The 14508-nt window shown below is 41.1% G+C and overlaps 1 protein-coding gene across 3 annotated transcripts in view; it reads right to left on the reverse strand.

Annotated features, from left to right (window-relative positions):
* Positions 1-14172, reverse strand: part of GRIA1 (glutamate ionotropic receptor AMPA type subunit 1) — a 323009-nt gene extending 308837 nt beyond the window's left edge. Inside the window, exons 1-2 of one of the 3 annotated variants that reach the window (XM_032259814.1) lie at positions 13634-14166; positions 10537-10674 (exon numbers count right to left, since the gene is read on the reverse strand). In XM_032259814.1, coding sequence (XP_032115705.1) covers positions 10537-10674; positions 13634-13715 — 220 coding nt within the window. In that variant the 5' untranslated portion in view covers positions 13716-14166. Of the gene's footprint in view, positions 1-10536; positions 10675-13633 lie in introns of all 3 variants that reach the window. The other 2 variants (XM_032259816.1, XM_032259815.1) reach the window with 2 other exon arrangements.
* Positions 14173-14508: the final 336 nt, after the last annotated feature.

The raw sequence follows: 14508 nt of genomic DNA on the forward strand, positions 1-14508 counted from the left end.
TTATATTATATATAAATAACATTTATATTATATATTATATATATTTATTTATATTATAGATATATATTTATATTATATATAAACATTTATATTATATATGTTTATATTATATATGAAATATAATATTTATATTATATATTGATATATATACATTTATATATAGTATATACATATATACAATATATATATAAATATATACAGATATATATTTATAAATATATTTTGCCTATTAATCATATATATAAAATGCTTAATAGGCAAAAAATATATATAATATATAAATAAAATAAAAAATACTATATACATATATATATATTTTGCCTATTAAGCATTCATTCTCTATTCTTTTGGTAATGGCATCCTGATTCTGTTTCAGGGAATTATTCCTCCGCCATGTCCACACAGTGTTGGTGGTCTGACTAAAATCCACAGTCCTTTGGTCCTTCTCACTACCGAAGCTCTAAAAATGATTCTTTCACTAGGTCTATGTCAAGCAAAAGACTACAATAACCTGGCCACTGTGTCACATTCAGAAATGAGCATGTGTCCTAAGTTTTATTCAATGACATCAGGCCCAAGACTTTTGTGAAACTGATGAAAAAAGAGAATTTTCCTCTCCACTGGACTTTTAGCTGAGCAGGTGAAGGCTGCCAGTGCTGTGACATACCTATGCCTGTAAAGCCAGTTTGGAGAAACGTTAAGCATAAAAATCTAGAGGGCATGTCTCAGTCTTGATGACATCAATCAAGCCCTTGAATCTGGCTATACCTGAAATTAAAACTATTCAGTTAGTTGGGCTTCTGTCACTTGCCACCAAGAGAGTCCCAACTGCTTACTGTTCAAATGGGCTTCCCCCCTTATTTCTATAAACAATAATTTCTTAAGCCAAAGAAACTCTGTGATCCACATATTTAGTCCATTTTCGTGGGCTGAATCATAAGTGAAAAGAAATGCTTTCGGACTTAGTGTTGCTATATATTTAGAGCTTGGATAAACTTAGCCTTAAGATTTCAATTTTCCCTATCCATAAAATAGATTCATTTATAGATAATGACCACCTTTGTAGGAAAAAGCTAAAAATTAATTAGTTACATTTTACTTATATGCACATATGCTAACAGATAAGAAGCCTGGTTAATTATATTACCCTGTATTTGCCTAGCATGTTTGATTTTTCAAAGCTCTTTCATACAAGTAATGACACTTGCCTGTTCTAATAACTTCTAATAATATGGGGTATTAGCACCACATATTATACATCTGGAGACTAACTGGATATAAAAGCTTCTTGGCTGGGCGTGGTGGCTCATGCCTGTAACCCCAAAACTTTAGGAAGCTGAGGTGCATGGATCATGAGGTTGGGAGTTCAAGATCAGGCTGGTCAAGATGGTGAAACCCCATCTCTACTAAAATTAGCTGGATGTGGTGGTGGGCACCTGTAATCCCAGCTACTCAGGAGGCTGAGGCAGGAGAATTGCTTGAACCTGGGAGGCGGTGGTTGCAGTGAGCCTAGATCACATCACTGAACTCCAGTCAGCCTGGACGACAGAGCTAGACTCTGTCTCAAAGCAAACAAACAAACAAACAACTTCTCAAGGTTATACAGCAAGTCGGTGTCAGAACTGGCATTAAACTAGTTATCTCAAGTTCTGCGCATACTAGAAATTCTATTACATTTCATTTGAAATTGTCCTACTGGTCTATAGTACTCTTAAAAGCAGAACAAAATATGTACAAATGATTAAAATTTGATTGAGATAATTATCACAGCTCTGCTTTAAAAAAAAAAAGGAAATAAACTAGCTATCCCATAAACGGTGACCGCTTAAATAAATTAGGGTACATATGCACGATGGGCTTTTAGGAAAACATTAAAAATGAGTGTATAATAATAAAAGTAGCCTAAAGGTTATAATAAGCAAAAAATCATGTTATAAGACAGTAAAATAAATCTATTAATGTTTAAATTGTTAAGTTAAAAGAAAGGCGAAACATTTATTCATAGTACTATAATTACACAAGTTTTATTGTATTTGCTGTCTCTGTTCCTGTAGCTTTCTGTAACATACATATATTACTCTTGTAGACAAACCAAAGGCTACTCTCAAAAACTTTATTTTCATCCTAGAGGTTCCATACAATGAACACATTAAAACATGCCAAACCATTGGGTATCAATTTCATTAGTCTCCAACTGCCTCATTAATCCCAGTTTTGCCTGACTCCTCTACCTGGACCTCCCATGGCCCTGGGCTCCCCCGTGTTCTCTGGACAGAGGGCTGGGACACACCAGAGTCACAAGATGCATACAAGGCACAAGCCTCATGCATCAGTGACAAACCCAGGCCTTGAATCAGAAATTCTTTATTTAGAAAATGGAACCTTATACTTTATTTAGGACCCTTCATGACAATAGTCCAGCAGGAACTAAAATGAGCTTTCAACTTGACTTACACCTGGTTTTCACCCCCATAACTTTGCAGCTACACAATAACAACCACCCATAGGAATTTACAGCACAGACTGTTGGAACTCTTAAAACTTGTAATATCAAAGTATTACTCTAAGCAGCAATAATTCAGGCTTATTCTTGTCATTGCCACTGCTGTTATGCAATATACGCCATCCATTCATTCATCTAGCACCACTGAACACTATTCTGTGGTGGAGACTGTGATGGGAAGCTAAAGAAAATAAGGTCATTGGCCTCACATTGCTTAGTACAGTTGGGCAGATAAGACAGGGGTTCACATGAGTAAAACTCAGGGATAAGCATGACCATTGCTAGGGGGATGGTAAAAAAGGCCAAGGGGCAGAAGAGCACTTTAATATGAAAGAGAAAAAAAGGCTCAATGAAGAAGATAATAAGAGCTAGGGGTGACCAGAGAGACAGAATTTCAGCAGAGCAGTGTGGAAGTAGCAATTTGTAAGTACAAGTGAAGGAAATGGCAGTGTGAGTCTGAGGCTCACTGAGTTGTTTGGTTGGAACAGAGGCTGAACTTCAGTGCTATGTATGTCTTGTTAAAATAAATGAGGACTCTGAATGAATCCCTGCCTCCGCACAGGCTCACCAGTTCTACAGGCACTCTACTGGATCAGCCTCCAATCTCCAGGAATGCCCATGGGCACTCACAGAGCCACAGATGATGACAATGCACCCCTACACCAAGTCATCAGCTTCCCTTTCCCCTGGCCTTTGTCCCCATCCTCCTGCCCATCTGCCAGACTCCATCCCAAACTGGAGATGGGAATAAAGAAACAAGGCCATTGAAACTCAAGCCAGAAGTCTTCAGGAAACGTGGATTTGGCAGAGTACTATCAAGCATCTGATTTCTGTTGAGAAAACAGAAATCTAAACACGGCACTTCTTTGCTTAAGACTCTTTCATGGGCTCTTTAGCACTTGGGCTAACGATCAAAATCTGTAACAGAGCCCACAAGGCCTGGCCAGGCCTCTGCACAGGAAGCTTCTCCAACTCTCCTCCTTTTCCCAATATCGAATCACCAAAGACTTCGGTCCTCAGCTCAGGCGCCTATTCATCTCCCTGCACAGAGCTGGTTCCTTTGTAATATGCTTTCACAGAATCATGGCCCTTCCTTTCAGATCGTTTATTATAACCTATAACTGTATACTCATTTGTGTGATCATCTAATGGCTGCCTCCTTTATTAGCTGGTGAGCTTCATGAGCATAGGTCTGCTTCCTAGTTCTGTTCACAAGAGTAAGCAGTCCATAAATACTTGTTAAATATTGAATGAATTCACCTGAGGCCCCAAAGTAGGCTTAATGTTCCCGCATTTGCATACAGAATGTGCCCTGGATGTGTAACTTGGTGGAAGGAAGTCTAGAGCTTTCTTTAGACTCTTAGCTTGTTTAGGGACCCTCTCGCTAGCCAAAGATAGAGAGCTTCTATTAGTCATATATCCCTGGTGTTTTCCATATGCTGCCAGCATAGAAATACAGCTCCAGAAGGACTCTCAGAGACCATGAGCTTCATTTCATAAATAAGCTTTGGGGGAGGGGATGTTTCTCCAAGATTACACCTAAACAATTCAAGAAGGTCGTCCAGCATTTGAATCCATGTCCTCAAATCTCAACTCAGTGTACTATTTACTACATCAAACCTGCCATTACAGGTAGGTGTGTGAGTGTGAGTGTGTGTGTGTGTGTGTGTGTGTGTGTGTGTGTGGTTATACAAATATATACCTATACATTTTCCCATCTACATCCTACCTATCTTTCCAAATTCAACTCAAATGTCTGTTTCATGAAACCTAAATCCCTCCAACTAAAGGTTCTCCTTCCTTCCTCTGAATGCATGTGTGTGAGTATGTGTGTGTGTATTTGTGTGTGTGTGTGTGTGTGTGTGTGTATGTAAGAGGGAGACAGAGAGAGAGGCAGATTTGGTTTATGTCTATTTCCTTTATAAGAACCTGAGCCCCTTGAGAGGAAAACCAATGCCTAATGCATTCTATTTTTCTCAATTTCTAGTGCAATGCCTTGTAATAAAAAATGAATTTCATCTCCTGCTTCAGCTGTCGCCAATTTGAGGCCATGTGTAGATTCAGTGAAAAAAAAAATCTGTAATCAACCAATGTTGTCTGCAAAGGCATGGAAGGGGGCAGTGACAGCACATATCCCCAAAGAAGGTGATAATAAAAGAGCTTTGGATGAATTAATGAACAAATATGTGAATCATATCTGTTTTCCAAACGTGCTATGATTACTTTATCCTGAGAGGCTGAAAGGAGAGCAGTAAGCTCACTCATCCCAGCAGGATCTTCAAACTAGTCAGGGAAAGAAATGTTTACAAGGATTTTTCTATCCAGAAAAGCTGATGATTATCAATATTATAATAAGAACCAATAAACAACCATAGACAAATGTCAACACTTGTGTGCCCTAATGTAAGGGCACGGGTAAAGATGGAGGAGCCAACGTCAGACTGTAACATTAACCAGGAGAACTGTAGATATCTGCCATGGAGCTGAGAACATAGTGTGGTGCAGGAGGCAAACTCCCAACTCTCCACCACATGGTAACAAGCATATGCAGCAGTGGTTGAGGGGAGGCGAGGAGGAATATTGAGACTTTACCCACTCAAAATACCCTCCTCCTACTCCACAACCAAAATCTGCTCCACCCTTTAATGCCTACTAAAGTTCCACCTTCCCCAAGAAGTCTTCATTATCCACAGTCTTAGCTTCTGCTTTGGAAGACTTAGCTCTTAAGCTTGAATCATAAATTCCACTGTGTAGGGCTATTTCACGGCTATGGTACTTTTCCCTGCTCATATAGTCATAGATCTTTAAAGGGAGAAAGCTCATGGAGTTTTAGAGTCCCCCAAACTGACTTTAAATGCTAGCTTAATTTTTTATTTGTGCATAATATAAAGAAGACACAATCTCGCCCAGTCTCAGTACTATCATCTATGAAATGTAGATAACAACCTTTCAATATCGTTATAAAACTTAAGACAACATCTGCAAAGTATTTGGCACATAGTAGGTCTTCAAAGTAATCCTTGTTTATCCCACCACCAGCCACCATTCTTTTCATTACTGTATACAGACTAAGTTTTTGAGAGTAGGAGTTATACATCTTTTGTGTCCTCTATTGTTTTGTGACAGGGTAAATAATAAATATTATTAGAATAAAATAAAATGATGAATGCTGACGGTATAAATCAAGTGTGAGCAGATTGGCCTACTTTCAGGCCTTCTCATGCAACATAATTTGGTTACTCTAGGAACAGGCACAACAGGAAGTAATGGGAACTTTGAGAGTTTATGTATTTAAAAAGGACAGTACCTCTCAGCTCTAGACGATAGAGGTTGAGCAGGAATGTGGGCCCAGCGTTGCTTAACACACTAAGTTTTTTTAAAAAGATGCCAGAAGTCTGGATTTTTATGCCAAATATGAAAAAGCCTTGGGTAGGGTCAAGAAAAACAAATCTGTGTGGCAACTCTGAAGTTGATGAGCCACGCTCAGGCAAGAGCTAAGGCCATCTGTCTGTTGCCAGTGCCTAACGTCTTGTTAGGTAGCTGCCAGGCTTCCCCAGTAGGTCCATAACACAGGGCATCTCACTGTAGTTAGGGTTGCTACCTTCCACCTTTTGTCATTGAGGCTCTGGACACCTTTACGCTGTGTAATTCCCTGACTCCTACAAACATTTGTTCATTTGTGTTAGGGGCATTTCCAGGTGTTCTCAACACGACACTACAGATACACATGGTCTTTCTGGCAGCAGTTCATATTCTGGTGGTAAAGGTAACCTATAAAGACACAACACAGACAACATTACAATGCTGTCAATCAGGGCTTGCAAACTCAATGCTTGCCAGAGCCAGGAGGTAAAGAAAATGAGAAGAATGGGCTGATTGAGAAAGAGACCACCTAGATGGGGTATACTCTGTTCCATCCCAGCAAATTGAGGCTACATAGACCTGGGGCCCAGTGTTGCCAGGTATTTTAATATTTTAAAATATTAATCAAGATAAGATGTCCAAGTTTTAATGTGAAACTCCATGACTCGTACACTGTGTGGGCCCAGAACTCAGTCTCTGTGCTGGAACTGGCTTGTGGATGGTTATTTGGTGACCCCTTCTGCAGATAAACAGATAACCCTTGAAGCTCAATTCAATCACCACCTCCTAGAGACCAACTCCACTCTTCAAGGCATCTCCAATACTCCATACAAATTGCTGCTATAGCACTTATAGCACTACATTTTAATTTTCTCTGTACAGGACAGAAAAAATCTTACTATGGATAAAGTACTCTAGGGCAGGGAATGCATCTTACTGTTGTCTGCATTTGTAGCACTTTATATCATGCCTAGGTTTAGTTAAGGGCTCAAAAATGCTTACTAAAGGGATGGAAGACTTTTTAGATTAAAAAGTTTCTTAAAGTGTGATCTCCATAATAACTGCTATAGAATTCCTCCAGGGCCTACTCTTGAATATCCTGATTCAGGAAGCAGAAAGTCCATCATGATTCTTGCTTTAAACAAGCTCCCTGAGTGAATTTTACGTGCCTTGAAGTTTGTGAACCTCTGGGCTAAACTGTAATCTCTGCAAGGAAAGAAACTGTGTCTTCCTGCCTGACCCTTATATTTCTAGTATCTGGCCCAGTGTTTGGTGTGAAGTAGACATTCATTATGTATTTGCTGAATGAGTGAACAGATGAATAAATTGAAAGATAAGAATTAGCTGCAACCCTGCACTATAGTAATATAGACCTTTAATAGTAATAATCTCAATCAGTATTTCTTCTATTCCTTTATTTACACTTACCACAAAGGTACCAAGATAAGCTGGGTAGCTGGTGAATAAATATCTTCTTTATGCACAATCTCCCCAAACCCTAACCCTGTAAGCTTGGTAGAGTGCTCAGAGGAGATCCCAAGGCTTTGGGTTGCTCATTCAATGGCTTTACTCTTTAATAATGGCAGACAAGGAAAGCAAGAAAGATTGAACACAACGAAGGCATCAAACTCTCACCTTGGCCAGTAGTAGTAGCCATAACCCTCTTCTATTTTCCCTACCTTCCCTACCATATAACCATCTTTCCTCATTTTTAGTCCCCTGCTGCTAACATGTCCAGCGTGAACAATTCCCATTACATTTCCTCTCCCTTCCCTTCTCCACCCTCTGGTGGAGAGATAATGAATAGCAAAATGCAAAGGAAAAAAAAATCAAATGACAACAAAAATCATGAAAAAACAAATAATATTTGGTCATTTTCTAGATGTAAGACTGATGGGGCAGTTAATTTAAGGTAACTACTAATTCAGATTTCAAAAAAGCGCAGCACAGAAAATTAGTCTGAATAGGATGCTTTTTTTGCTTTTCCATGTATCAGTAATGAGTCCATTCTTCCTGAAACTGCTTTGCTCCCATGGACACTTTTTTACTCAATTCAAACTGGGACAGATGTAAAGCTTTCCCAGACCAATGGACCATGGTGAACATAGCCCTAAAGTGTTCCTAGCCTCACATGAAAGTTAAGAGAGACCCCTCCAGTCAGGCCACCATTTCCACCTAAATTGCCCAGTATCCCTTCTGGGATCTGGGAGCTAAAGAAAAGAAACATAAAGTCTAAACACAAAATAAGATTATTGCCTCTCAGATAACCCCATAACAAAGTTTCCCACTAGACTGCAAGCTACCTGAGAGCAAGGGTATTTTGTCATCTATGTCTTTCCAATGCTTACTTTTATGGCTTTGAAGAAACATTTAAAGAATGAACTAAATGAACAAGACAGGAATCCAGGGAAATCTGTACACTAGTATATAGATGACAGCATCAAGTTCAACAACTCAGATCCATCCACTCCAAGTCTATTGACCAAAATGAACAACATTGTCTGTATCATATTTCTGCCTTCCTAATAAACAGCCATTAACCCTACTAGAGATCAAGCCTTAGGTTGCTAAGATAACAAGTCAGAAACATCACTTTTTGCCTTTGAACCTGTTCTCCTATTTTTGTCTTTTATCTTGCTGTGACAGTCAACATCTTGACACTAGGAGAGCAGTTCACATCTCTTTCCACCAAGACCTGTTGTAGACAGTTCTCAGCAGCATGAGTGAATACACACACAAGCTCTTTATTCTTGATTCTCTAAGCAAGTAATACAAAAGCTATAGAATATGACAAAAGCTATGGAACCCTGCCCCAGGAAATAAATTAGCACATGTATATGCATGCAAAAGTTTATAGATACACTGATGCCTACACCCAAATGCCCCTTTTAAAGACCCTAATCTAAGCCATATTTAAAAAAAAAAGAAGAAGAAAGGTTCTCTGGTGGCAAAATAGCTAATCAGTATTATTCTAGATTCCCAGAAAGATGGATTCATAGAACTAGAATTCAGCAATTAATCAGCTCTTTTGCTAAGGGTAATAAGTAACACAGTAGACAACATTTTCAACTTCAGAATGACAAAAATGCAGAATTGTTATTTTATTTATTCAATGGACCAGTCCTGTGCAAATCACAGCTACAGTTTGAAACACTGTAAGTTTTTCTCCTTAGGTGCTTTATCAGACCTCTGCCTTACAAAACCCTGAAAATTCCCTTTCATTTCTTGGGTAATCCCACTAGTTGATTAGGTTACCATAAGGATCAGTGTATCTGTCAGGTATTCAGGAACATGGACTTCCAGGTCTCAAAATGATTTGCTTCCTGAGTGACCTTGGGCAAGTTATATAACCTGTTGTAGCCTCAGTTTTCTCATTTATAAAATGAAGATAATGTATAGTATTCTGCAAAGCTCCTGTGAGGATTAAATGAGCTAACACATGAAAAGCAATTAGTGCAATACATGGGCTGTAGTCAATGCTTAATAAATGGTAATGAATGTGACTATATATGAATATGAAGTATTTATCATAGTTCTGATACACAGTAAGTTTTCAATAAATGAAATCTGCTATAATTATAGTTCTTGGAATTTGTATAAGCATTATTTTAGGAGTGGTCTTAGGGATAGAAAGAATTCTAACTTCATATTTTGAGACTTCAAAGCATAGCCTATTCGAATCATTGAGAACTCACCATGTGGGACTCTGAGAAAGACACAAAGGAAATATGGTCCATGTCTTCAGCCGTAGACAGCACAGCAGAAGTCACCAAGTCAGTAGTGACAAAGACTATTGTGCCTATTCAGTCAAGTTTGGGGTCTCCAATTGTTCTTGTGCGTTCAGCTCATACTTCCCTGCCATAAATTTTTACTTGAGCTTAATCCCTGAAGGGAAAATGTGTCTCCTGATTAATTTTTATGCTTTCATCTGTCATAAAATGCCAATGATGTGAGCACAGGCTTCCTTTTCATTCCTAGTTGCCAGAAAAACTCAGAATAGTGTTCGTTGCCCACACTTCATAATGCATTCAATTCCGATGTCAGAGATTTATCTAGCCCTTCTCCTTCTTGAGGCCACCTTTGTTCTGTTTGATGCTCAATGGCCATCCTACAAACTGTGTCTTAGGCAACAAATCTCCTCAAGCCATTTAAAAAATGACCAAGGCGTCGAGCTATAATAATTATTGGTCACCTCCAAAAATGAAGAACCAGATGTACACAACTTCTCAACTATCCTTTCTTGTCAAGCGACATTCTGTCCATTTAACTTGTGAACACGAAATCCCTTAAGCATTTTAAACCACATTCTCATAAACTCAGGACCCTTAATTCTATGTCTCTCAGAAGTTTCATATGTGTAAAACTTTCTCAGCTGAACCAGAAAACCTCTGCAAGGTAGGGGAGATACAGTCAACGCAAGCACCCATCAGGCTGGCATTTCACTTTAGCTGACAGTGAAAAAGCAAATCCATTCCATGAAACATTGTAGGGGCTAAAATGCCAACTGCTGGAATCACTCAGAAGACTCTAGAAATCTTTCGTGGAGGGCTTTCTGTTATGAAGATGAATGGCAACTGAAGTCATTTTTGCAACACCACCACCTACCCACAGGCCCTCCTTTCATTGGTCTCGCGCAGAAAGACATCTCAGAAATAGAAGCAATTACTTACATCTATAGGTCATCTCAAAGCTGTCGCTGATGTTCACAATATCAATCTGGGGGAGCAGCTTCGGGGGCTCTGTGAGTTGTGACAAAGCAAATCTAAAAGCAGCATGTTCCTGTGACTGCTGGTTTGGAAATAATCCCCCTACGAGAAAAGAAAATGCAACATGGTATACAGGCTAGAGACAGGTTTTAGTTCCTCAACAACTCACCCAGAGGAGTCCTTTTCTTCTCCCCATGCCAAACTCACTAGTTGTAGCCTTAAGTGGTAGAGATGAGAGTTCAAATAGAGTTAACTGGACACTGATGCTTAAACTTCTACAGACGAACTTTTATGTGACAAGGGCCTCTAATATCTATTCCTTTGCTCAAACGTTTGATTGTGTGCCCCTCAACTCAGCTAAAGTCAGAGAAAACAGGAGAGGTGTGCCACTTCTCTTCTTTCTCACTTGTACAAACCACCTAGGAGCTGCTATTCTCAACATACACATAAACGCCCTCACTCCCTCGTCATGTCTAATTTGTCTAATAACAGCCCCATCTCTCACTGGAGAGCCTTATGGGAAGTACGTACTGATCAATGCTGCAGGGTGATTGAAATCCAGCTCTGGGACCCTGTGGGTTTCTCCACTACTGTAACCATTTGCTTGGACACTTTTTAGTCTTTGGCCTAGCAAGATCTGTCTGCAGTTTAACTATTCTATTACCCATAGGGTTTATTATTCATTTCCTCTAAAAACTCCTGATTTTCTCCAAACAATGTTTTGATTCTTCCTTCACCACTCATGATCCCAGTTACCTAGGAATGACTTGTTACATAAGGGATTGCCATTGTGTGTTTGCATGGTGAAACCCTGTGCTTCAAAGACGTGGGATCTTAGGACTCTCAAGAGGATACAAACATTCACTTCTAGTAAAAGGCATAGAAAAGGTGCCTGTTGGGGTGCCTGTTCTGAAAAACAAGAGTCCATGGGTTATCTTTGTATTTACTGTCAACATGTAAATCAATTACATTTCTGTGAATTAAAATCAGCCATTTCTAGAGACTGAACTATAATGATGTTTACATAGAAGTTGATCTCGCTCTGACAGTCATCACAGTGCCAACACAATGCACTTCTAACTTCTTGTATAGTGGATATGTGTTTGTTTTTAAGAACCAATAAATGGATTGCAAGCCTTTTGTTACAGACCACATTAACAGAATCAAGTACTACCTGATGACGGTGATATTTTCAGCATTTTGTTCTACAATTTAATGCTTCAATCTCTTTTTTTGAAAAGAGTATAAATGGCTTTATCAGTGGAACAACCAAGTTAGGGCTAAATATAATTTAAAAAATCTACAGAGAGGCAGGAGAAAACATACCACATACACAAAACATCCTCAAACATTCATACCAGTTGCTATATGTATATAAATACACTGGACAAACACTCCCAATCAGCAAAGGATAGGTAGTATATAAGCACAAATGTAAACAATGCCACATGTAAGAGCCAGTGGTTTCCACATGTACATGTGCTCCCATTTTAAAGAATAAGAACAACAAAAAGTTCTTGATTCTGATGCTCCCCCTACCCCCTCACAACATGACCACACCCCAAACACTTCCCTGTCCCCTTTCTCCTCCTCTGCAATGAATGAAACAGGAGGGGTGGGAGGTTGGGGAGTAGAAGGCTACAGGCTGGGCTACCAGGGAAGTGTCTCCCCTGAAGCAGGAAGTTTTGCATGTAAAGCACTAGCACACAGCTACATACACACTTCAGAATGTAGCTTAACAGGTGTCAGGAAACAAAGCAAGTTACTCCTTGGCCACTCCAAGCCAGCTAGCTGGGGAGGCTGAAAGAGATGAGGACTGCAACACCTGTGTGCCCGACAAAACACCAATTGCACCATGTCCCCCCTCAAACACACACTCACACAAAGAGCACAAACTCCCAGCAATGCGAACTTTCCCTAGTGGAGCTATCTCCCTACTAGGGGAAAGAGAATAGAAACCAAACAAACGAAGATGCTTCCAAACACAGCAGCCACTTGCTTCATTCCGGGACACAAACTGCACTGAAATGCTGGTCACACAGAAGCCCCAAGCCCTTGCGGACATGCTTTGTGCTTGGTGTTATTGCTTCTGTTAGCTTTGCTTTCCCTCATTATTATTAAGAGTAGCAATATCTGTCAGCTCCCTCGGAAATACAGGGAGGGTGGCGGGGCCTTTCAGAAGTGCAACAACTAAGAAGGGGAAATGGGGAACAAAAAAAGCATGCAGCATGTTGAAACCTGCCTCCAAGTTAAGAGGATGGAGCCCAGTAACAAGGATAACGGACAGCCAACAGGAGGAGAAAGGAGCATGTGTACGTGTGTGTTTGTGTGTGTGTAGAAGGTAGACAACCTCTGTGGATAGGAAATCTAAGAGGAGGGGCAAAGAAGGAAGGGAGAATAGGCAGGCTAGGGAATTCCAGGATTGGGGGAGCGGAGACCACCAGCCCAGCATGGCAGTCAGCAAAGAGAAGGCAGCTGGAGGGGTCCAGAGCAGGAGAGAGAGCCCGCCGGCCTTGGAGTGGGGGCCTTCTGGCATTATTTCAGTGGCTACAATATACCCAGCACCCCTCATTCCTTCTTCTAAAGGGTCTCTTTTCCCTACCACAGCTGAGAAAGCACTGCCCCCTTCAATTACATACATATGTGCATATGTAATATATAATATCACACGTAAAAACACACACACCATACATACTTACATAAAAAATGGAATCAAGCACCATCTCCCAAGCAATAGAGTTAACTCCTTAAACACCCACCACCCTTTTCAGCCTCATTTTTTTTTTTTTCCACCAAAGCAGTGCTTCCTCCATTTCACATGCTCTTGCCTGGAGTGTGAGTGGGGTGTGCGTGTGTGCGAACACTTCTCCTCTGCCCCTCATCCGATCAGGAGAAGCCCCCTCCTCTGGCTGGCAGCCCAAGTCTCCCTTCTGTCACCGCTGCACAGCTTTAGGGAGCCAAGCATATACCATATACCGGGAAGGGGGGTACACAACCCCCACCCCCCAAAAAAACCCTACCGGACCCAGAAAGTCCCTCCCCAGGCTGCCCCCTCACTCACCGATCTGGATATTGTTGGGGAAATTGGCACCTACTACCGCGCCTAGGAAACCGGTGCAGAAGAAGGCAAAAATGTGCTGCATATTCCTTTTTGCATTGGCGAAAAAGAAGCCCAGGTCCAATCATAGATTTGGCGTTTCCCCCCCCTTCCCTTTATTCTTCTCGCTGTTCTGCCTGTTCTTTTCCTCCTGCAGTTCCTTCCTTGCTTGCTTCCTTCCTTCCTTCAGTGAGGTTTGTCTGTTTCCCTTGGAATCCGAGCACTTAAACTGCAGCGTTAACACCAATTGACAGCCAGATTAACTGAGCACGGGAAGAGAAGCCCGTCCTCATGCTAGCTGGAGCGCTGGCTCCCCCTCTCCCTCTCCTCTCCTCTCACAGCCTGCCTCTCTCTCCCTCCCTTGCTCTCTCTCGCTCTCCCCCTCACACTCACACAGGCAGCAAGCTCTATGCTAATACCCACCGAGCCAGCTCGGAGTTCCACAGTCAACCTCCTACCTATCCCCCCTGCGTCCCGTCCTCACCTTATCTTCCTTTCTGTATGTGCAGAAAGGTGGGGGGGAGGCGACACGTGGCACTTGGTCATGAAAGGGGCAACCCCGCAGTCCTCTTTCCCCTCCCCCGCCTTTCTGAGCTCTTTCTGCCCCCTCCCCCAGCCCTCAGGCTGAAGTTGCTGGGAATGTGGGTTCAGCTGTAAGTCAGTCGGTGGCAGGGGGTCCCCACAATAGTCCTCAATCCACCAGCTGCTTGATCTAGGTCACTTTTTCTAGGAGTGCAAGGGCTGCGCTGGATATATCTCCTGCACTCCACTGGCCCAATTATTCCTACAACTAATTCCTAAGGGAAAGACCCTAGAAATCCCTCTTAGGAAATTTAAAG

This window comes from Sapajus apella, unplaced genomic scaffold (assembly GCF_009761245.1).
Source record: "Sapajus apella isolate SASKATOON/1434 unplaced genomic scaffold, GSC_monkey_1.0 scaffold112, whole genome shotgun sequence".
Lineage (NCBI taxonomy): Eukaryota > Metazoa > Chordata > Mammalia > Primates > Cebidae > Sapajus > Sapajus apella.